Source organism: Accipiter gentilis, chromosome 1 (genome assembly GCF_929443795.1).
Source record: "Accipiter gentilis chromosome 1, bAccGen1.1, whole genome shotgun sequence".
Lineage (NCBI taxonomy): Eukaryota > Metazoa > Chordata > Aves > Accipitriformes > Accipitridae > Astur > Astur gentilis.
Window position 1 is genome coordinate 35,933,367 of NC_064880.1, and position 24,528 is coordinate 35,957,894.

The window sequence follows — 24,528 nt, forward strand, 5'->3', positions numbered from 1 at the left end:
TGTTACACTAATAGAAGTTTGCATTTGAAGATAGAGCTCAGCATTTTGAGACTATTAGTCCTGCCAAATTAAAAAAAAATTAATCCCAGTAAATTAATGTCACATGCAACATACTCTTACTCTGTAAAATTTAAAGCTCAAGACCTTTAACTATGTGTATTGTACTTATTAATCAAAAATCCAAGAGGTCTCCAGAATGCCAATGACAAAAACCAAGAACAATGTATTCAGGTACAAATCACAGTTAATGGAAACAAATGGATGCAAATGACACATCAAACGAAATTCAATCAGAAAAGAATTTGCTTATATTTCTAGACCATATAGGTTTCTTCTCATTCAGAAAAAAAAAAAAAAATCTGATTTGCAAGCCAGCTATAACAATCTCCAGAATTTTCACTGCAACTAATCACCAATTTTCCAAATCTAAATGAATACACTGTCCAGATCAAAAATCAAGGACTGAAAACCAGTAAGTCTTCCTAACTATATGGTAAAATTCTAATATAACAGAGCAGTGATACCATCTTTGCAGGCTGAACTGTATATGCACCTTTAGGCCTCTTGGTGCATAACATTTTAAAACGGTAGAGAACCATGTCACACCCATTGTACCTGTGTAACTGCAAGCAGATTTGGTGCTTACTAATGATACATAATTTAAGAGAATGAGGAAGAAGTCACTTTACCTGTTTTTCTAATGCTACGCCTGAATCTCAAGCATAATTCACATGAAGTCATGCAGTTTTAACTAAAATGCTATGATATGCAGTTTTACAAACTGATGTAAGAAAATGAACTTATAAAGAAATTGCGCTTTTTTTTCCCCAAAACCAATATAATTCCACACAAGCTTCTCTTAAGTGTGCCACAGCTGCTGACAAAGGCCTGAGGTATTTTTTAATCATTATAGCAAGAAGTTGCATGCTGTCAAGAAACTGAGATGAAGACATGGGTGTACATTTGAAATGATCTGAAGCCCAAGCAAGAATAGGTATTTATACTACCTCTGAACCTTCAGGGAGTTTACAGAACCCAAAGGATAGGAGATGAGGAAGATACAGAGATGAGATGAGCCTGTTAGAGACAGACACAACAAAGAGCAAAATAAAGAAATACAAAGATGAATGATACAGTTTTATACATATAGATTACACATTTTATCATGGGTACAAGGAAGTGTGGAGAAAGAAAGAATAAATATCAGATGAAAATGTTCATAAATACAAGTTATATTTCAGTAATATAAAAACCTGGGGATAATACAAGTTGATTAAAATATATACATTTGAGAAGAACACAAAACAAGAAATACAGCATTAGCTAATCTAAGCTAGAATTAACTATCTTTGAGTTTGCCTTCTCTTCAATGAAAGCTGGAGCAATCCACCTGATCCAGATCCAATACTGCCAGAAAACTTGGGTATATATATGGCATTCACTGTGACTTATTCCCAAAATGAAGGAACACGGTCATGCACCTAGGAATGCCTCCCTACCCTTTTCGTATGGCTCCAAGTACTGTCAGTCTCTCTCCACGTTGTAGCATTGACGTCAGAGTTTCACATGCTGTAAGCTAGCTCTGACTTATGGCATAAATGCTTGAACTGATGTTTAGGAGAGATTGGGAAAATGAGGAAAGTAACGAACAACGTCACATAACTGGTAATTTAGACTTACTGGGATACTAAAGCATACTGTCCTAAATTAGACACCCAAGCATAGTCTTAAACCCCTCTGTGTGTGGTCATACTAGCATAAAACAATCAAGAAGTCCAAACCAGCCCATCATACTAACTGAAATAACTGGAAAAAGGCTTGAAAAAGAACATGTCAAAATGAACTGCTCCAGCAACTCATGCTGTTAACTCTGAAGATCCCCAATTTAATATGCCATTGCTTTTCTTCAAGCTCTTTGGCATATTGATAAACTTCTCCTTGGAATTTCAGAATTTCTCAAAATCAGACATGATGTATAGCATAATGCAATTTTTACACTAAAAACATGTCTGCTCTGACATCAAGGGAGAAGAAGCGGTTATAAATGGCATACGTATGGCACAGAAAACAGGCACAAGATCATGTTATTATGGATAAAGAACACTTCAGGAAGGTGCATGGAAATACAATTTACAAGTCACTCAACCGGCCATGCTCCCTTACTTCCTTCCTCTTCAACTTTTATCAGTAAAAGGTCTATTAGATCTCATTACCTATATATATATATATATATATACACACACACACATGTGCTCATACTCTGAAGCCTAGATTAAAAGTGAAACAGCCAGTCAAAAAACTTAAAATGTTTACATGATGAAAACTTCTTTTCTGAACTACATTTTCAACAGATCAGCTACTTTTCCATGCCACAGTTGCTTAAATTCTGAATTGCAGAACCCTTTATAAAAGGGGAGAGGCTTATGTAATTATTTCAGCATTCCTCTAACAATAGAAAGGTATTATGTATTTGCAACTGTCATTAGCTTTTTAGACCATGTCATAGGAATTTACAGGCACAGCTCTCAGGCGTCAGAGTGAAAAACCTATTGATCTCAATAAAAATAAGTTAAATTGCTTTACAAACCAAACTTTCTAAAGATGATTTACTAAGGACAAAGATTCATATTTTTACCTGCCTTTTACAGTATTTATACTATAATTACTTGCCACCCTCTACTTTGGGTATTTGGTGTCAAATTAGATTTTAAAAAAAAAAAATCATTTTTCCTGCTCTTATGCCAAATTTGACTGTCGGTTTTTATTGGAACATCAAAAGCAGGCTTTTAATTCTCACAGTTTTGATGCTTAATGAAAAGTGAAAGTTAAACACAGCATGGCAGCATAAAAAATGCATGGTAAATCCATAGCACCCTGACATCTTAGCCCTGCAGAGGATGTGAAGAAAAGCCATTGTAAACAAAAGATAATACTACTAAATACAAAGCAAATTAATTAGATGGTCTGACGGACTCTTAAACAAAGAAAAGATGGAGGGAGAACATATGTACAACTATCTTCCAGCAAAGATATCGCAGTGGTCTGTCAGCAGCACAGCCATATATTGAATTTAAGTTTTTGTCTTCATTTTCAGACTTTGCTCCTGAATATCTGGAAATTGATACATTAATAAGCTAGCATAGTCAAGAACTTGGACAAAGAAGGGGGTTTGCAACCTCAGCTGTACCACACAACCCAGATGGCAAGGACTTACTGCTCTGAACCACCTATTTTACTTTAAACTACAGACTGCTGAGGATTGTTATCAGTTAAACTATCTACACTAAACCCCAATTTAACCAAACTAAGAATTTCCTTTTGTGCAGAAAAAGTGTCCATGTTCCCCTGCCTCATTTCAACAGGGGCAAATAAGTGGCCCTTCTAAAGCTCTGGCACTTGCAGTTTCTGAAAACTGATCTCTGACAGGGGTGAACTGAGCTGTATGCTCATCAGTAGTACCTGACACGATTTGGTTTTCTCCCTGCAGTTTTCTAGGAATTAAGCTTCTCATCCAGAAAGTAAAAGCAATAACAAAATATTTTACTATTTTAATGTGGTTTTTTGTATTAAAAAGAGAGAACAATATTGCTACTGTTGGCAATATACAGCACATTTTATGCTTATACATTCTACACAATGTTTGTGCACAAATGAGAATAAGCAGACTAAAATGATGTCTTGATTGCATTTTACTAGTTTGTCCTCGGGAAACAAATATGTGTCTCACAGCACATTCTTGACAATAATATAAGGTATTTACATCCCTTAATTTTACTTTCTTTTACACATATTCAGCTGATTTTTCTTTCTAACCTGATCCAGTTATTTTTTAACAACTCATTTTTGTATTGTTATGAGAAGCTTGTACAGACGCTCCATGGCAATCGAAAAAGAAATATATAGCTGCACTGAGCATAACACTGTAACTGAACCCTAGCATTTGGGTCATAAGGCAACGGCAGAAGAAAATGATCAGAAACCCCACTGCTACACCTGGTCAAGCTTCTAAGGACAGCAGAGTTCCTGAAAGCTGAGCATTTCAGTGTAGATTCCTGCATAATTTACACACCATGTACTATGCCAACTAAGAGTATGCCAGAAGAGGTAGCAGTCAGTGTGCCTGAAATTTGGCAGCTCTCCAGAATCATCTCTTTCCCCATTCCTTTAATCCTGGAGTATTGGGGCAATAGTTGCCACTCAAGCCCATGAGCTGCTTATTTGCTGTTGTCTTGAAAAGGGAAAAAATTGTGATTCCTTTTAAAACCAAAAACTTCAGACTAATTTTTCCTCTTCTAAAGCTAATACTAATTTTAGTACAGTTCAGGCAATAAAATAAGATTCAGACTTTTTAATGTAACAGGGTAATGGATGGTAAGAGAGAAACTTAGAATAAACAAATACCTCTTTGCTTTATCACAGCACCATCATCTATTTGAAGAGGTCAATGCAGGAGACTGCCAAATGTGCATTAGCACTTAAAGGATGCAAGTAGAAGAGCAATGCTTCAAACTGATTAAAAGACATCTGTGTCCAAAAAGATTGAGTTTGGAACTCTTCACTGTAATTTAGATAAAAAGCTGATTTACTTTTGTATAAATGGTCCTAAAATTATTTAGATTTGTATTGCTTATGGTGCATTTAACTTAATTAAATTACCATAGTGAAAGTGACTAAGTGTTTTTTTCAACCAGGGCTTAGAGTGCTCTGAGGCATCTCTACATACGCATGTGAACTGGAATTCAGTAGTTTTTCATCTTGCAAAGTAAGCACGGACAAATGAAAACCTTTAAGAATGTGTCTCCCTACTTACAGAATCGCTTAACCACTGAGTATATAAAATTAGTGTGTTTAATATGGACTTAGACGCTGTGCTGATCAGAATCTGTTTGGCGGGGGGATTAGATAGAGAAACTTAGGCAAAAGTGAGATGTTTCTGGAGTGTATTACTGCATCAGTTCTACTAACAGACACAGAAAGTTACTGAAATTGAGCTTATGACACTTTCACAGCTTGCCCTGAGGGGTCTTTTTAAGGACACCTACTGCTTATTTGTTACATAAGATCTAGAGCAAAAAGCTTACAGAATGCAAGCTGACATCTTGCATCCTGTGGAAACTGAGGAATAGAAACATTATAGCATTAACTTTCTTAAGTGTCTCCTTAATATTTGTTTGAAGTCATCAGCAAGAGTTGCACAAATCAACAGGAAAGTTGCCTTAAAAAGGATGGACAATCATCCTACTTACTTTTACTCTTGTGCATCCATATGCATAATCACACACATCTTAATAAATATTATTTTTTCCTTACTCTTAAAATGATATTTTGGCATAATTAATATGCTTCTATTTAATATCCTTTTCAGATGAAATCATATGTTGCCTTGTAGGTCTAAGAGTCTTCCCCAGTGAAGCGGCTAGATTTAGAACTACCTATTAAAACTACAGAGCAAACAGTGAAACAAAAGGTCCTTCTTTGAAACCAAAGTTAATCTTTATACCAACAGCCCCATCTTTCCAGATCAGCTGCACTACTACTCTTTCCCCCTCTGCTCTATGCCTCACAGCACGCAGGTGCCTCTTGCACCCTGCACCTTCCCTGTGCTATGGCTGTTTCTTCACTCCCCACCTCTCCGGGAGCTTCCCAGGGGAGCTCGGTAGGGCCCTGAACCAGAGAGACAGCAGAAGGGACTAAGATTTCACTAAAACTAAGGTGATTTCTGGAATAAGAGCCACTATAGTCCAACGGTGTTAGGACAAAAACATTGTGGGTATCGTGATGATATGGGATACAGAGGCTCAGTAACTCTGCAATGTATAACTAGTGAATTAATTGTAAATATTTGCAAAATTTGGCTGCAAGTTTCATAACACAGGCCTGTGTTTATGTAAATAAGGAAGGGGCAACAAGAAATATCTTTCATTATGATTAACCTATAACAACAGCACAACTTATAAAGGCTTCTGTAAAAGCAAAAAAGAAAAAAGTTAAGCTAATATTTTACTGTAGAACCGCTCTGCAAACGTGCTCTCTCATTTTCATGAACATGATTTTCCAAAAAGTGATTTTCTGAAAAAACAAGGTACAGTTCTTGCAGCATCTCTCCAACAGTGCCATCTTGAAAATGTTTTTCTCATTTTCCAACCCCTCAAACTCAACTCTGAAGTCTGAAGCACCAGCGGAACAATAGTTAATGCATACACTGTCATAGACTTCGAAACTATTCCAACAATCCATGACATTTTAACTAAATAGGTCCTGGGTAGTCAACAGAAGTCAAAAATAGACGTATCACATTTCTGACACTCATGGAGCATGTCCGCAGTTCAGAGCCATACTGTGCGAAGACGTTCGAGCTCCGTCCAAAGGATCGCACAGAGTGCCTAAAGGACAAGTGTTCTCGCGCTGTGCTGCACAGGGATAATGTGCCATGGCAATTACCCAGGACAGAATGGCACTCTAACACAGCTAGCCTGCTTCCAACACCTGAGCCAGTTCCCTTGAATAGCTCTGCACAGCCCTGAATTGTGCAGCATACCTGAATTTCAAATTTAAACAGGTATGTTACTGAATGCATAAGAGGAACCACTCTCATGTAAAAGGTACCACTTTTACACAGTAGCTTTTCAGAGCAGAATCACACTGAGTTCTAGCTGTGGGGTACAAAGCACATGCAGTACTGAACAGGCAGATGTTATTGAAAACTCAAAATGCAAAATAAAGCAACGCATTACCATTTTTATCCATGGAATGGGGCTCAGACTGCTTCTTTCCAATATCAGCAAAGGATCTCACAATTGGGATCCTGTTGCTCAGCTTCTTCTGGTTCTGATGGTGATGCTGTTTCAGTAATGCCTCATGCACTCTGTGACGAACATCCTCACTGAGCTGCCCAGAACCCACCTGCTGGTCCAGAATCATATCTGAAAATATATACAGAAAAATAATAGAAGAGGGGAAAGAGGAAATACTTCATTTTTTTTAATTGCAATAATAAGAATTAGTACCCTACAGGATTACAAATGAAAGGTATCAGTTCCTTTAACACAACAGAATTAAATTGTGAGTTTTATCTAGAAGTGTTTCACCCTTGGGAAAAAAAAAAAAATCAAAAAGGATGCTATTAATGCAAAAAAGTCAATCCCTCAAAAGATATGCAGTTCCCAAATTAAGGTCACCTATGTAACTTTGCAGTCAGTTCCTAAGCACTCACATACATAATGTATTTAAACCCAGTATTATGATGTGTATAAGCTGTCTTCTTCTTTCCAAATAACCCCTACCCCATTTGCTACAAAGGACTGGCATGCTGTGAGGGAACAACTTTTTTATTCCCTTTATACTTACCACAGGAGATCACAGCCTAGCTCTTTATTTCTCATAACTATAATTACAATACTTTCAGTACAATATAAAGAAATCTCAGTTAAGACAATACAGGAAAATTTGCTGCATTATTTGCAAATACTTAATAGGATCTCATTCTACTGCCAGATGTACATGTTCCTGCAAGAGAATCATTACATGGAGGTGTCAGTGAAACTGATCCCCCTGCCAAGAAATTACAACAATTTTTGCAGTCCACTGGCAGAAAATATTCTTACATATTCATACTCAAAACTATTTGTAAATACGTGCATTATATATGTTTCAAATGGGAAAGAATTGTTGAGAATTTTGTGGGATTTTTTAAATTATTATTTTTTTAAATCCTGCTAGCAACAGTAATAAAACTTTAGAGAAAAAGAAAGGAAAAAAAGAAATTCTGCATCAAAGCAAGTAAAACAGCATTTAAGTACACATTGTCCTTATATAGCCATCGGAAGAAACTGTACTGCACAAAAATAGTGATATAATAAGCTGAGTCAAAAACTCTTTGTACTGAAAATTCAGACAGCTAATGATTCTGTGCTGCAGTCAGATTCATGTCTACCAGTAAACTCAGTGGCAAAGCAAGCAGATGAGAAAAAACTAAAAAGCAGATGCATCATCAGTAGAGACGTAATTTGTCAGGTCTTTGATTATTGCCAAGAGCAAGAGAAAAGAAGAGAGATAATAAAAGGCATTAAATAGTTATGCTGGTTAAAAGCAGAGTTTAATTGCTAACAGTCAACTGTGCACTGTATATACATTTAAAAAACACAACAGTTTTTCTGAAGTTCCCAATATCCACCTAACAAGCCAATGTATCGTATACATAATGGCTTTAAGAGCTGAACAACAAATTACCTGCATGTTTCTCTTACTATGAAGAGGCTACCAACAAATCTACATCTCTATGACAGCACACACACAAAGAGACAAGGCTCAGTCCACATATAAATGCAGCTGCCAACAGATGCAAACATGAGCAGTATATCTGCATCTCACAACCGAGTGATGCAGAGGTTTTCGACGTTGCCTTTGACCCTCTCCAGCAATTACATTCTGCACAGTATTAACAACAGTGTTGACCGAACGGCCCATACCAAAGAGTAATACTGCCTGGTGGTGTGCCTAATCTAATAAAATCTGTCTTTGGGGTGTTTCGCCTGACTCTGAAGGGAACTTTTATCTCCAGGGTTAACTCAAACGCCACCAGGTCAGTTATCTCTGCACTCCCAGTCTAGACAAACACAGTTTTTCTATTACTCTCAATTCTGATAGAAGAGAGAGAGAGAGGCATAGCAGCAGGGTGAGTGACAAAAAGGCAAAAAAGAAAGTAACACAAGTTCAAGAGAAAGTCTTCAGTAGAATTTTTCAGAAGGAGCTAAAAATTTGTAACACATGAGAAAAAGAAAAGAAAGCTCCAGCTCGAATAAAAATTTCCTACTGAACTCTACTGCCTTTTGAGGAACTGCCTCTGCCCTGAGGATAAGATTATCTTCTTTCTAGATAGCCTTAGTACATGAATTCACATGTCACAGTTCCCAAAACAGGCCAGTACTTTCTGTAATGTGACAGGGTTCTTTAGAGGAAAAAAACAAATAATAAATATATAACTTAGGGCATCTGTGCTAAAGCAGAATTGAAATTATCCTCTCCCCACTCCTTTATAATTCTGCCAACCAAAAGAAAAATTGTAGAAGATGCAAAAACAAAGATTACCTTCTTTGAGTTGCTCTAAGACAGAAATCAAAAGGAAGAGCTGAAAAAAAAAGTACTCCTCTAGAACAGGCAAATTTAGGGTTGTGGTCATCACCTTGCTTACAGATTAGTGGAACTCCACTTGTATGGTGTCATTCCTGGAATTACATTATTTTCCATATTAAATATTAAAATATATTAACTGCTGAGGATATTAATATTTAAGATGATCCACATGATGAGACAAAATGCCAGGAAAAAGAAAATCATATCCTTATCCTCTTCCTTGTGTAAATGCTCCACTAGACTAGTTAACAGTCACACAAGCCATGGTAGCACCAGCGTGGTGACTAATGATTTTTATTTCCTGCCAAACTGAGAAGAAAGTGGCTTGAGTTTTCTTTTTTTTACAACAACTTCCCCTTTACTGTAGCACCTCTGCCACATGTAAAAAGGGAAGATGCATTCAGATTTGGGAAGAGTGAAGACGTGTTTTCTTGCCTTGATACTCCCCCTCCAGTTGTCGTTCTTTTAATACAGACCCACTTGCAGTAGCAGCTACAGGAGTTTAAATGCAGTCGAACTACTGCCATATTGCTGTACTTTGACCTCTTTTTCCAAGACCTGAACAGATTTGAACAGTAGTAAGAAAGACTGTCTCCATCAGCACCTATCATTATGGGATCCCACTTCAGTTTCTTCCCAAGTTTTTCAATTATCTTTTAAAAGCAAACAGGAGCATTTTAAACATCTCATTTTCAAAAGACTTTATCTCCTTAATTCTGTGAGAAGATGATCCTACATGTTCCCACCCGTTGAAGCTGCACCTACTTTTCTCTGCTGGTTTTGGCTGGGATAGAGTTAGTCTTCTTCATAGTAGCTGGCACGAGGCTATGTTTTGGATTTGTGCTGGAAACAGTGCTGATAATGCCAAGATGCTGTCATTATTGCTGAGCAGTGCTTACCCAGACTCAAGGCCCTTTCTGCTCCTCACCCCAGCCCACCAGCGAGCAGGCTGGGGGGGCACAAGGAGTTGGGAGGGGACCCAGCTGGGACAGCTGACCCCAACTGACCAGAGGGATATTCCAGACCGTCCGATGTCATGCTCAGCATGTAAAGCTGGGGGAAGAAGGGTGGGGGTGACGTTGGGACTGATGCCGTTTGTCTCCCCAAGGAACCGTTATGTGTGATGCAGCCCTGATTTCCTGGAGATGGCCTGCCAACGGGAAGTAGTGAATGAACTCCTTGTTTTTCTTTCCTTGCGTGCATAGCTTATTTAAACTTTTATCTCAACCCATGAGTTTTCTCACTTTTACCCTTCTGATTCTCTCCCCCATCCCACTGTGATGGAGGCAAGCGAGCAGCTGCATGGCACTTGGTTGCCAGCTGGGGTTAAACCACAACATTTTCAAAGCCTGTTTTTCACTCTTGTATCTACAGCATATGGCCATTTCTCCAAACTCCATATGACAAAACAGAGTAAAGAATATGGACCTGAAACTTCACAGCACTGTATCCCAGCTACAATCCTGTGTAACAACAGAGACTCTCCAGGGTTTCTATGCTCAGCAGCAAAGGTTTCGGCATAGTTTTCATTTTTTGTTTTAAAGAATTTTCCTCTTGAACGACCTTTTAAATTCTGCAGAGCCCCCTTCTAGCCAGACACAGCTTACCATTAGATTTTTACAAGGATGCTTCACAACCATATGGAGCTTTCAGCAAGATGCAATGTGTGGAATACCCACCAGCATAGTGTTACGCATTCCATTAATTGCTCACACCATACCACTTCTGCTGACATCAGGAACACTGAAGTAGGATGTGTCTTCTGTAAGGAATCTTGAGTTATACTGGAACCATGAAATCATTTTTTCAAGACAGACATTCTTCCTGCCCTGGTCATTTAAAAAGATTCAAAGAAACTTGGCATTTCATATAATTTCAAGAATGTTTTCTCCATTCAGAGTCAAGTTACAATACATCATTTACATAAAATTGATTATGTGAGTAAATGTGAGCAATGCGAGTACTCAAACAAGCTACTGTAGTAACTCACATGTAACTCCTGATCACCTGTGAATAATTTACCCAGGCTGTGAATTAGAACATCAGGGGTGCAGACACTTCAAATCAGTTCAAATGCAGTGTGGCTCATGCGTTGCCCAACACAGCAAACTGCATCTGTCCCACCTTTAGGGTCAGCAAGGATGCAAAAGCAGGTTGGCTGCTTCCACTCACTCTGGAGACATCTATTACATACTGCAGCTTTGTACAGGGACATGCAGCCAGATCCACTTGGAGTCATCCCAGGTCCAAGCAAATGAGCAATAAGGAGACACTCAAGTGTGGCCACAGCTCATTCCCCATTGCTCCAGCTTCACAGTGTGCCCATCACCTCACATGCAATACTACATGAAACTCCCAGGTGAAACACTGCATAAATTTACAGAAGGCATACTGCATTTGCATCAAAATACCTGTGAAGTCCAAAAAAATATTTTTAACAGATAAACAGGCCAAACTGGGCCTGGCGTTTGCAGTGGTGAGTAAAGAAACAAGATCCAGAGCGCTTTTTTTGTTTTGTTTTGGTTTGGTTTTTAGCTGTGCACCAGATGAAATATAAGTTTTGAATTGCTGGGCTCACATTCTCCTGATATAGATTGACATTGACAGTTTACAGCAGAAGAAACTGAGCCCAGCATATACCAGCAAAGTTGCCAGTATTTACACCTCTCAATCTTCCAAATTTTGTAACTGTGCAGTTGCAGGACAAAATGAGAGATTAATGACAAAAAATATAACACACGGGCTTTTGTGTGCATCATAATTGCAGTGACAGCTGACTACAAAACCTAATTTAAAAGCCAAGGTTTGTTTGGTTTGTGGTGGTTTTCTTTCCCTTAAAGACACAGAAGAAGAAAACACAAGCAACCCTAAAACAGTGCTTTATGGAAGACATTCAGTTGAAACGCTGTCCTTCATCTTAACCTGTCTCTAATAGGAACCTGAATATACACTTCCCTAGTGAGTTAGGCACTAGAAGCAATAGAAAACTAACAATTAGGATTCTTGGGCTGCGTTTGTGAACCAAGACCCGTTTACAGTGTTTACAAGGGTGATTATAAACAAGCTATCTAAGCCAGCAGATTTAGCCCGCTCATCCAAGGAGGCAGAGTGTTCCAGTGCACTGAGAGACAGATTCTATTTCCAGCTCCACCTGAAATTACTTTGTTCAACTCCTCAGCTGAATGACTTGAAAAGGAAAGACGGAGAGTGAAAGAGGTCTGCTTTTTAAAGAGCAAGTATTTCACAAAACTGTCAATACTAGAGACGAGGCTAAAATTCCCAACTTAACAGCTTAGAGAGCAACCACAGTTGCCACAGTGAATGCTACCAAAAGAAGAACAGAGACCTCATAAAACAATATATTTTGCACCTCTAAACAGAACAAGAGCCATGAGTGACATTGGTTTTGTCTCTAGACACAGAATGAAAGCTGAAGTTGGCTTGTGCAATCTAAAAAATTCCCAGATTTGTGGTTAACATGGGAAGATACCAAAAAAACCCACCATGCTACTTAGAAGTTGGTATGAGATTTACAATTTACCCACAGACAAAGGCACAAAACCTCAAAGAGATTTCTCTGTAGAGGTAATCACCACATGGTAAGCTGTAAATAAAGAAAACAAATGCAAAAACCTGGGTAAGTAAGAAGGTGAAAGCTGAACAAAAGACAGGTGTTGGGTCAAACAGAGAAACAGACTGCTCACAGGCAACCCCACGCTTTGTTACAGTGTTTGTAATAAAAGTTAAATTTACCATAAAAGCACTGTCATAAACATAACACAACATGGGTGTTGCAGCTGAAACAAAAGGCTCCAGTGAAATAAAATCTAAACTGGAGCCAGTTTAAATATATCATTATTATGGAGTAATATAGCTTAAAGCAAACAAAGGCTTGTTCAGATTGAAAGCTTAACATGATATTACCGAAATCAATAAAATTGCACACTTGGGATGTAATGCCCTGAGTTGTTGAGCACAGACTCCAGTGACCTCAATCACAAGATTAAGCTGTTACACAGATTGAAAATTCAATCGTGAGGAACATACGAAAAACTGACTGCTTGGGAAAAAACAGTCAGCTCTCTGGATTGGAAAGCATGGGAATATTTAAAATTTAATTTAAAAAATAAACTATTACTACATTTAAGCTATTTAAAATAAATGGGACTATCTAATATTTCAAATGTGCAAGTTGCCAAAGCACCACTGTGCAACACTGAGGCCACATTTTGTATCTGACAAGGTTTGACATTTGTTCACAGTACACTCTGCACAACTACAAGAAAATGCGAGATCTGTGATTCATGTTGTAAAGAAAGTATTGCCATTAAAGGCTGGACCGAACAGTTTTTGAACCAAACAACAGAAAATGGCATCATATGTTAAGTAGAAGAACCTTTTGGGTTCATTCAGTGGTTACAATCAAAAAACCAGATGGTAATCTGAGAAACTACATGGCTTCAAAGGAACTAAATGAAAATATCAAAAGAGAACATTTTCATCTGCCAACTTGAACAACACAGTGAAGCTGCTCTCTAATGGTGCAGCCAGATTCTGGCAAATACCTCCTCGAGAGACAAGTTCCAAAATAAATTGTTTTGATTACATAGATTTTTCAGACTTCCTTTTAGCATATGTTCTATACAGAAGTGATCGATAAAAATATTACTACATCAAATGTTCAAAGGAATTCCTTGTGCATGGAGTGCTAGCTTACCGATATAGGAGCCTCTGCAAAGACATACGAAAAAAGAATGTCACATACTAAAAATAGCAATAAAAAACCCTAAAATATGTTTAATTAAAAAAAAAAAAATTAAACAGGATAAAGTACAGCAGAGGAATTGAGCTCTTTTCAAGAGAAAAGTAAAAGCCATCTTGCAAAAATTTAAGAACAACTTGAGAAACTTCAGGAATAAACATGCTGTTTTGCTGCATGATGACAACATTGGAAATTAATTTCAGAAGTCTCTATTATGGTAAGATATTGTCTGTGAATTCAGCATCACGGCTACCAATAAGCTTTTTATCAACAAAGAAAACTGGGTGGCTGTCCAAAGAAATTTACAGTCTTTTAGATCAAGTCATGTTTTAATAAGACAGTTGGAATGAAAAAGAAACTAATAAAGAATGGACATGCTGGAAGGTAGGATGATTTAAAAATTCTCACCACATCACTGGTGCCAAAATATTTTTACAGCGAACCGTCAGAGTTTCCAGGGATGGAATATAAAATGTTCTGAAAGCCATGCAAGCAGTATAAAAGACGTTTTTCATCTGTAGATTTTACCACAAGCCCATTCAGGTCTAAAACATAGACTTTAATAACAGAAATTTTCAAGGGCTAAGTGCTAAGAGTTTAATGCCCTAGTGAATAAGTGTTTATAGATTAAAAGCCTTGACTAAAACAAATAGGAAGTCTTTGTCTCAATTTAGCAACAAAGATTAAGTATACCTCTTTCAAGGATATGAAATCACTGCATTTACAGAAATACAATTTGATATTGGATTATAGCCCAGATAGCAACACATTACCAACAAATACACACAATACATTTCTCCCTAACAAAGTGTTAGGGCAAGTAAAAAGAAAGTAGGTGTGCACATTTAGTTTACTTGTTCTCAAAAGATATGATGCACTATAGTAATGCAGTAAAATTATCAACAGATTGCATTAAAAACCAAAACTCATAGTAATAATCTACGAATCAGAAGTACAAGAACCAAAGTTAATTTAAGACCACAGGGTATAATCTATCTTTGCAAATTCTCCAACATAGGATACACACAGTAGCATTGAAAAGAACAACCAAAAGTGACCATCAGGATCACTGGACCAGCCTAGCATGAGAATGGCTAGCAAGCAAAATAAGATGACAGTTAAATATTGAAAAAAATTGAAGCCAACAGGTGAGAGCAACCATTTCTTTAAATTCTAAAGTGTCAGGACTGTGAGATACAACTGGAATACATACCAATTCCAGGGTGAAAGCAATGTTTGCATTGTATAGCACACAACAGTAGTATTGTAACTACTGACTGTGAAGAGCAACTGAGCAGAACAGACAAGAAAGGATTTTCCTGAGAGACACAAGTTCTGCCTAATCTTCAAGTCCAGCAGCCATTTATATGGAAAAAAGAGCAGCCTGTCATATTATTTGGAATTATCAAATTTCTAAGATACTTAGCACACCTATCTTGGTGGCGTGCTTGTCACCACTACTATTAGCCTCTCCTCCTCCCAGTGCTGCCCAATGTGTGGCACATTCTTTGTAACATTTTGTAAGCACTGGAGAACACGAACTACATATGTAGCATCAGAGTAACAAATTACAAAGGAACTCGATTGAGGAAGAGGAAAACAGCACTACTACAACACAAATAATAGTAATAGAGAAAAGCAAATGGAATAGGAACTTTATTGGAGGGGGGGGGGGGGGGGGGGGGGGGGCAGAATAATCTCTTCAAAGAAACCTGACACAGAACGTGGGTAATTTACAGAATGATTCACCTGCCAGAAAAACCTGCTGCAAAGTTGTTCAAAAATACCAAACACCCTCTCCCCCTCACGCCCTTCCCCCCCCCCCAAAAAAAGCTCATTGCTTATTGAATCTGCAGGTGGAGAAAAAAAATCCTCTCGCAAAGCAAGACCCATGCAAACCTTATCATGTGTCAGATCACTTTATCAGAAAGGGATGCCTGCCAGTTCAGACAAATAAAACAACAAATGAAATACACCCAAATCTGCTACAACAGATACTTTTGAAGTTAAAATGGTACATGCCAATTCATGAAAGTCATCCTAAAGCCCCTTCTCAGAAGAAACAAGTTGTCCTAATCAAAAAATCAAGATATCCCAGAAGTAAGACTGATTCAAAATAGCATTACAGTAACTCATCAAATACCTCCACTGAAGGACAACTTATATTTGTGATGAGTTTCAAAACAAAATTAGTATTGTGAATGCTCAAATCCTTGGACACACTAACTAAACAAACAAACAAGATGACTACAACTAACTAGGGATTAAGACATTATAAACATGAATTCATTGTGGTCTCACTATACAGTATCTTCCAAGAACAGAAAAAAAGGAAGTTTGCTGAAGTTATTTTTATTGCATTAATCCTTACTTTTTTACCTACTTAAACAAAAACAATTCTGGAAGGGATCTCTTCGCTGTCTACAGAAGTTGAGTGATTTCTGGATTAAAAATGTAAAGCTCAAGCTTGAAAATCCTAGTGTACTATTTAAACGAAAAAGCAATAAAAGAACATCAAGTTGCTGATCTAAGTACTTCTTGCTTATTTTTTAAAAATCAATAAATAATAAAGCAGCATACTGATAAACATCTTTGTTCTTTCAAATCAGCTGCTAATTCTTCATGTTTATCTTTTATCACTATCAAGGCAAATTTTGAAGCTCTGATTCAGACCATGATTCACAGGAGAATCAGATCTCGGCACAGCAGAAACCCACGCAAGTTTCTGCAGATTTGGATTAATAATATCTTGCGTCAGTTTGACATAAACAATTTGGGAAAGGTAAATGCAAAAAGCAGCTACCACTATCTGAGCCGATTTTAAGTCCACTGTTAAATACAGCCCACTGGACAATATCTCGCTTACCTGATACTGTAAATAACCAAAACAAATTTTATGTGGCCCTTATGCTGACCTATATATCATGCATAAAGCAGTTTTCTTGATAATCCTGAATGTTAGAAAATTTTCTTGCTCCGCCTTTTGTACCTTCACATAGACAAAAGTTTTCTATTTTCATTTCTGTATGTTACATTTTCTGTTAATACGCTACCTTGTGCCTGTGACAAGCCAACAAGGCAGCCCCAACAACCACTCATGCACCATCTCTCTGTGCATGTGCTCTTTTCCTAAATTTACATCTGTTAATCATGTTTGATCTTCAAGCAAAGTTTGCAGTATGGAGAATACCATAAATCTAATATAATATTTGTATAAAATAGCAATATTAGTATAATTTGTATAAAATATCAAATCTATGATTTACAGATACAGCACCATTTTCAGAAACATTGTGAAATACAATAAGGTAGAAGCTACATAAAACTTTTAAGTAGATGTGAGATATGCAAGGATACCACTCCAATAACCATCATGAGCACGAGACTAGCTCTTACTACGGGTAGCTAAACAGAAAATTAGAGACCTCACATTACAAAATAGTACAGCTCTTTGCTCTGTGCCTTTTCTGCTAGAAGGGACAGATATTTTTAAACAGCAGCAGCAAGGACACAACACTAGAAAATTGCTAAAGCACATGAGCCCTTGGAGAGCGTGTTATTTTAATGATGAGTTTTGAACTCTAATGTAAATATATTTATAATACATACATTATCCCTGCCTTGATAGACGAGAGAAAATTACTTTATCTTCAGTTCTTGTCTACTAACAAATTTATTTATAAATTATCTAATTCAAATTAGCTGCTGTATTTGGGAAGGGAAATAAACATATCAGACTGTACTGCACAATTCTAGCACAGCCATGCAACCTTTCTAGTTTTAGGACTCCTTGAGGGCGTGTATTACAGGTCTGTACTATACAGCTCCTAACAACCTGTTTTATTACAGTAATAAATGCACTACCAAAACAAAAAGTGCCCTGCAGTAATTAGTTATAGCCTTTACGGGAAACACCAGGAATGCAGAAAATGGTATTCAGTCGCAATCTCACTTATACTTTTGGAAGACAAGACTCATCCATTATGTTCTCTCTTGCTTTCTGCATCTGTTGTTCTCAAAAGCTCTAGAACTGCAACTGCCAAATACACCTTTACTGGAAAAAAATGCAGTCAACTTTAATTAAAGACATTTACGTACCTTAAAATTTTTAAAAACATACACTTAATACTACTGTTCCTGATTTCATTGTCAACTCAGAGACATGTTTTTTAAACTGGTCTGTCTTCATGTTACATAATTATGATGAATACTTCCCTGTAATTTAATTTTTTTTAAGCTAGATTGTCTGCAATTAGCATAGCAGTAGATTCAGTTTGTGGAAGTTAGCACACACATCATTCACAATGTGAGGTGGCACAGTAGAAGCAGAGAACATGCCAGTTCTAATGAAATGTATCCAAACTGTCCTCTCTGCTCCATTTTAATTTTCTCCTTTACTTAAAAACTGATTCTGAAAATAGCAAAGTCTATACAAAAAACAAAAATATTTAGCAGTTGTGTCAGACATTAGATTATTTTCTAACATAAACTGAGTAAAGTATTTCCTAAGAGTTTCTAAACTGAAGTGATTATTATGCAATAGCTTTCTTGTAAGCAGTCTTGTAAGCACTTGATTTTTATGATTAATTTTCATAACTAATAAATGCAACATCAATACATACCTGCAATTTCTTCTATGGAGTTAGCTCTCATGTCCAAAAGAACTGTGCCATTCAGGATACAGCTTCTCAGCTCAAACAAGCTGTGAAGTGACAGTGTGGCAACATATGGTTTGCTCCACCTCTCTCCACCATCCTCTACATCTTCCTCAAACTTCAACCACCTGTACAAACAACCAATTTTATAACTCCATTGTGCATAAGAAATGAAAAATAAATTAATTCCATGGATATTGAAAGATCACTGTTAAACTTTATTCTTTCTTTGTAGGAAATACGAAAAAATTCCCTTGCCTGCTTCTTCCCACATAATGCTGTATTATGCCATCTTTTAAGATAAATTCCAACCACAGAGATGAAGAGAAGTGTATTAAGTAATCATTATTGTACTTTACAAAAAACTTTGAGTAGTTCTTTGGCATACAGTGATATTTCTATGATAGAACTAGTATGAAAAGGATAGAAGAGAAGAATTTGCGGTAGAGAAAAAGAAAAGCTATATGTAATAAGAAGACTAGAGACAACTTTCTCCATTTAGTCTTCACTTTGGACTAAACACAACAGAGAAGAGACATTTTTCTTTTAAATTAACTATATTGACATATTCACACTTCACAGAATCTGCAACCATTATCACCACCATAATGTTTTCACAAAAGACACTGTTACAATCTTTCTTGGTTTAAGTTAGTTACTGCACTAAGCTACTCATAAAGGCAGTAAAACACTATGCAAAATTTAGGCTATTTTTCATTTAAAAGTTCAGTCAATCAAAATGAAAAACCTCACAGGCACATACATGCACACACAAGCAATGTGCAAACACTTGTGAACAGTCTTTCAAGCCCCAGAATATGGGCCTTATTCAGACAAAACAGCCATGTGAATGACATGAAATAGCACTTCAGACTCTAGTAACCACATCGTATCTCACTATTTTGAGTGTCATTTGCCTGTTCTCAGGTTCAGTGTAAAACTGGACAGATTTCAATAAAGGAAAAGGGTACATGAAACTGGCATGAGAGGATCAAGTCTTTTCTTACTAGCCAGATGGATGAACTTTCTTGCGTGACTTAATTGTTTACTGATAAAAATTACACTAAAAATATTAAAAGAATACTAAACAAACAAACAAACAAAAAAAACCACAGAAAAGCCTGTTGACATATGCAAAAGTGTTTTAAATTAAAGTTATTAAGTCTTTCAAGCATACGCAGATGTTGCTGCGTGAAGCCATCCAGCCTGCCAGCTTGGCAAGGTTTGAACAGCTGCGGCCACTGCACAAGCCTCTATCACTTGACTCAACAGCACTCAGCTATTTTATATGGACCAGAGATAGCAGAGAAGTCAAGCAGGGCCTCATACCTTGACAGCACCTTCACACTTCTTTCCAGACAGCAGGGAAGCACAGAGCCTTAACACCTCTAAAGCTGAGCAATTTCCAGTTTTACCAAGCCTCGCAGCCCAGTAACACAGCAAACACAGCTGTCCTGGCTCACCTGCCTAGCTCTGCTCCTACTTGTAAAATAGCCTGTGTACCCATATTTTAGATACTTTCCTCCCTTCAGTCCCTGTGTACCAGATACTTCCCCTCCTAATGCAATCCTGCAAGCAGCCACCACTTCAGTGACCCACTCATCACCAGCATATCTGCTCCCTTCCCAATACATTCCATTTCTTCTAACTGTACCAGCTGCCTCCTGATCACTCTCCCATTATTTGCATAGACAATTTGCCCCTAACTCCTCGTCTCCTCCAAAATCTCCAGTCTCCTGTCTCTAGCCCTCTGCTCTTCTTTGCATTGAAACATTTTTCCCCTCCATTTCCTCTGTGCTGGCCAGTTCCTGTATCTCAGCTCTGCACATGAGAGAGACCTCCTTCTCCTCCGTCAGACTTCTGTTCTCCACTCCCTTCATTGCAACCTCTCTTCTCTTCCCAGCCTAGCCACGCTATCTCCTTTACCTTTTCATTCTTCCAGAGAAGCAGCAAGAGGGACACAGCACAAATAAAAATTTGCTTCCACAGAGTTGAACCGTGAAATTGAATTTGCATATGCAAATGAGGTTTTCCAAATAGATTTTCAAAGCAATATCCAAATGGACATCAAACACAAATTAGCAGACCCCACCAAATTCAAAGCCATGGTTTGAAAGGGATGAGCTACAACAACTGAGGAAAGTTACCAAGAAGCATGTGCGAAGGAAAAAAAGTCCTTCATTTTTTCCATTTTGCAGTTGCACTTGAACTCTGTAAGAAAATGCTGCTCCTAGCTTACTCATGGTGCTCATGTTTCCAAGCTAAAAATATGCTAGACTTATTTGTGGCCATAACATCACAAACATCGTGCATTAATTGTCTTGCGTAAACTATTGCCTCCTAAGACACTGCGAAATATCTACATTTTTATCTTCTCATACCTCTGGTTTTGTGTATGTTTCTAATCTCATGAGGAGTTTTATAAGATTATGACCTTTGCGCTTGGGCATTCCCAATTATTTCTGATGTACCATCATCTTGTTTTATGCTGATTCAAAAAAAGTTTAAAAATCATGCTACGTATAGCCTAAAAACAATGATCCAAGCACAGATTCTTACAGAATATCATCAGAAACCCCATACTGTCATTAGCTTCTGTTCATGTTAATAGGCTTCAACATCGCTTATCTGATTATACTGCTGCAGTCTGTCCTTGATATTACCTATTTTGAATATACTGACCAATTCTAAACAGATTTTAAATGACAGATAAAAGACAAACATGTTCTTAAGAGTTTCATTAAGACAGGTGACTGCACAGAGGCAGGCTCATAACCAGAGCTCGTAACTTACTAGGGACATATGGACAAGAAAAGTCTAAATCATAAAAACAGCTTTAATTAGAGTTTATGGTGTCAATCAGATATCAAAGCTTACGCACAACATAAAAATCCATAGGAAACTATTGCTACTGCTCAAATAATCATACTTGCCATCGTGATCATCTTCATCTGAGTTTCAATCAATCTGAATAGTATAATTCTATGGGTTGCGTCCAATTTCCTACTGTTACTAAAATTTATGTGTTTAAACACATTATTATACATTCTTACTTAATGAGCCAACAGGCTAGTACATAAACGTAAATCATACCCAGCTGAGAGAATTCTACATTTGGAATAAACTTTTGGTTTGATTTAATAAGCATTACATGAGTTTACTCATCAAGGGAAAGCCATGTTTATCACCTTTCACCTTTTCAGAAATATTCCTCTGTTATGTCAGATAATCCTTATTTAACATATCAAATGAGAAACAGCAGCAGAAAACAAACAAATCTCTAATCTTACACATAGTCATTCAATTCTAAGTGTTCAAGTGGTTTTAAAACTCATAATACCTTTTTAACAACCCTCTGAATTCATGTACAAGATTCTAGAAATGGAATCCAGATTCAAGTATGGATCCCAAGGTTTTTCTATTCTTTTTAGTTTCTCAGAGAAAAAGACAATTTAAAATATATTTACTTTTGCAGTTTAACACCTTAAACTGATATGGTTGATAAATATAAGTCTTTCATAATTTCCCAGAAAACAACACCAACCCCATTTGTATATTGAGCTCACATGTCGCATGTATCCCATGTGCCAGTAATACATTTAGAGCTATTTTAGTTGTGTCTGATCACACAGAAGAGGAGCTTCACTCATGATTTTCTTTGACTGGTAAATACTACCACAGGTATATCGATCATACCATGTTAGTTCTTCTCATAGCATACTTGCTGGAACAAAACGTGCCAACAAGAGTTTCAGCAAGGTATGTTACTATAGGAAAAATATTACTCAGATGTGTGCGTGTACACATATACACACATCCATGTGTTACATCTTCTAAAGTCATCTCCATCAATTTTTCAAGAGTCAATAAAAGAGTGTGCACACTTCACTGTACACTCAGTTACAACATTTTGGTGCACAATACAAAGTGCTGAGTTGAACATAATCTATTTTACAGTCTGTTATGTCTGCAGCAGCGAGCTGGAGTATGTACTTACTCACAGCCTGCTCAAGAGTCAATGTTATTAACGTAATCTTACAATCTGTATAAATTTCCACGAGCTTTTGCCTGCCTATGCTGATTAGAAAATGAACCCAAGTAAACAAGCATGTCAGAAACAAAGCAGAAGTGACAAACCTAAGTTTTTTGTGACCTAGTTTCTTTGGAAGAAAGTTTTGACCCAAGGGAGATGCATTTTCGCTTCATATTCGTAATTTTTCCCTAGTACATCCATTTTCTAGTCACTATTAACAATTTACTTTCTAAACTACGGACAGAGGTTTGTTTTCATAACTGTACTGTTTCATTAAAATTCAAGCCTAAACACTTTCCTGTTGGTTCCAAAGTGTCTATTTCTCCCTTACTACATATTCTTTTCTGTTCCAGAAATGTAGTGATATTCTCCCAAAATATTCATTTGATATTAGCAGATTAAGAAGTCCTAACAGCTTGAGTAACACTTGCTACTAATCAGGCACTACTTTCCAGCCATGACCACAAGAGGCTATTAGGATAGATTTGAACATGAATTGCTTTCCTAATAGCTGCAATTTGCACTATTGTGTGTATAAAATAAGCCCAACTGTTACGCCTCAGTGTGTTTCTTCACAAACTTACTGGAAACATTTTTCTTGGAAGAGAAACTATAAGTTATGCATTCTCTACACAATTGTACAGCTGGGCCACATAAAAAAAATGATTATAAGACTTACTATCGATTTTAAAAGGTATGTATTTCTTCCAGCTTGAAATCAATTACTGGGGAAAAAATAATTAATTTTATCACTACATCAACATAACTAAGCTATTCCATTCTGCTCACTAACTAATTCCATGGATGGGACAGCCTAAATCAGATTCTGGAATGGAACAGGTGGTAACAGCAGTGCACTTCCTTGCTCCTACTAATTAATCTGCAGGAAAGTTTTTGCTCAGTGTTATGGGAACTGGAGATTGGCAAACCTTGGAGTCCAACTGGAAACTACTGAGCGCAAAAAACCCCAAACAAATAAACAAACAAAAAAAACTAGAAAAGGACTTACTCTTCCACACAAATGAAACAGGAGTAGAGATTTACCTAAATAACACCAAGCGTCAGTCAAATCTTATCCATGGCTCCCTTTGATATGTAACTCTTTTGATAAACCAAGAACAAAATGTCTCACAGTTTCATGCAGTTTGCTCAAGATATTTTTAAAAAATTTAAGGTTCAACTGTGCATGCACTTTCAATCAAACTGAAAATAAGAAGATACAGATTTACTGCATCAGAGTCAACCCAACCTTTCAGTCCATGCAGAGCTTGGTGAAATAATACAGAACCACTTAGTGCCATCACTCACATTAAATACAATTAATGACCAAGTCTTCCTCTGTATTGTTTGCATTTAAATTCATCTACCTGGAACTATGTCCAAAGCCAGACAGTAAGATTTACAAATACTTCCAGTGGCATTATCCACACAGATGGAAAACATATAATAAGGCTGGAACAGCAACAAACTCGGGGTGTATCCTCTCCATACCATGCTTTTAATCAAATCAGTATTTCTTAAGTCCTGGATCAACCCCCAGTATTGAAAGTGATGCTCTGTATTAGTTTTTAAGTATATGATCTTGCATATTAAACACCATCCCATTTCTATTACCCAAAGTCACCGTGTTCTTTGTGTATGGTATCTTTATCTAATTCTACAGTAACAATACCTAATTTCTTATCATCAGCAAGTTTCATTACTACAAACCTATTTTTTGTCATTAAATAATAAAGCTATTTACCAAGACTAATTCTTCAGAAGTTAGTTGTCACTACCTTCCACACTAATAGTTTAATCTTTCAACACGACCTGCTGTACCTCTTCAATTTTCCTTACCCACTAATAAATTTTTTACACCAGAACACAGTTTCATTGCTGTATCATATCAAATGCTTTACATTAAAAAAATTAGATTCACTGGTTTTTCTTTGTCAGAAAAACAA

General features: G+C 37.0%; 1 protein-coding gene across 6 annotated transcripts in view; it reads right to left on the bottom strand.

The window, feature by feature from the left end:
* The window catches only part of SLC4A10 (solute carrier family 4 member 10), a 160,427-nt gene that overhangs the window by 49,689 nt on the left and 86,210 nt on the right, over nucleotides 1-24,528 (bottom strand). For all 6 annotated transcript variants that reach the window (XM_049798918.1, XM_049798929.1, XM_049798910.1 and 3 more), the window contains 2 exons: nucleotides 18,517-18,677; nucleotides 6,735-6,923 (listed from right to left, as the gene is read on the bottom strand). In XM_049798918.1, the coding sequence (XP_049654875.1) occupies nucleotides 6,735-6,923; nucleotides 18,517-18,677 (350 nt within the window). The remainder of the gene's footprint in view (nucleotides 1-6,734; nucleotides 6,924-18,516; nucleotides 18,678-24,528) is intronic.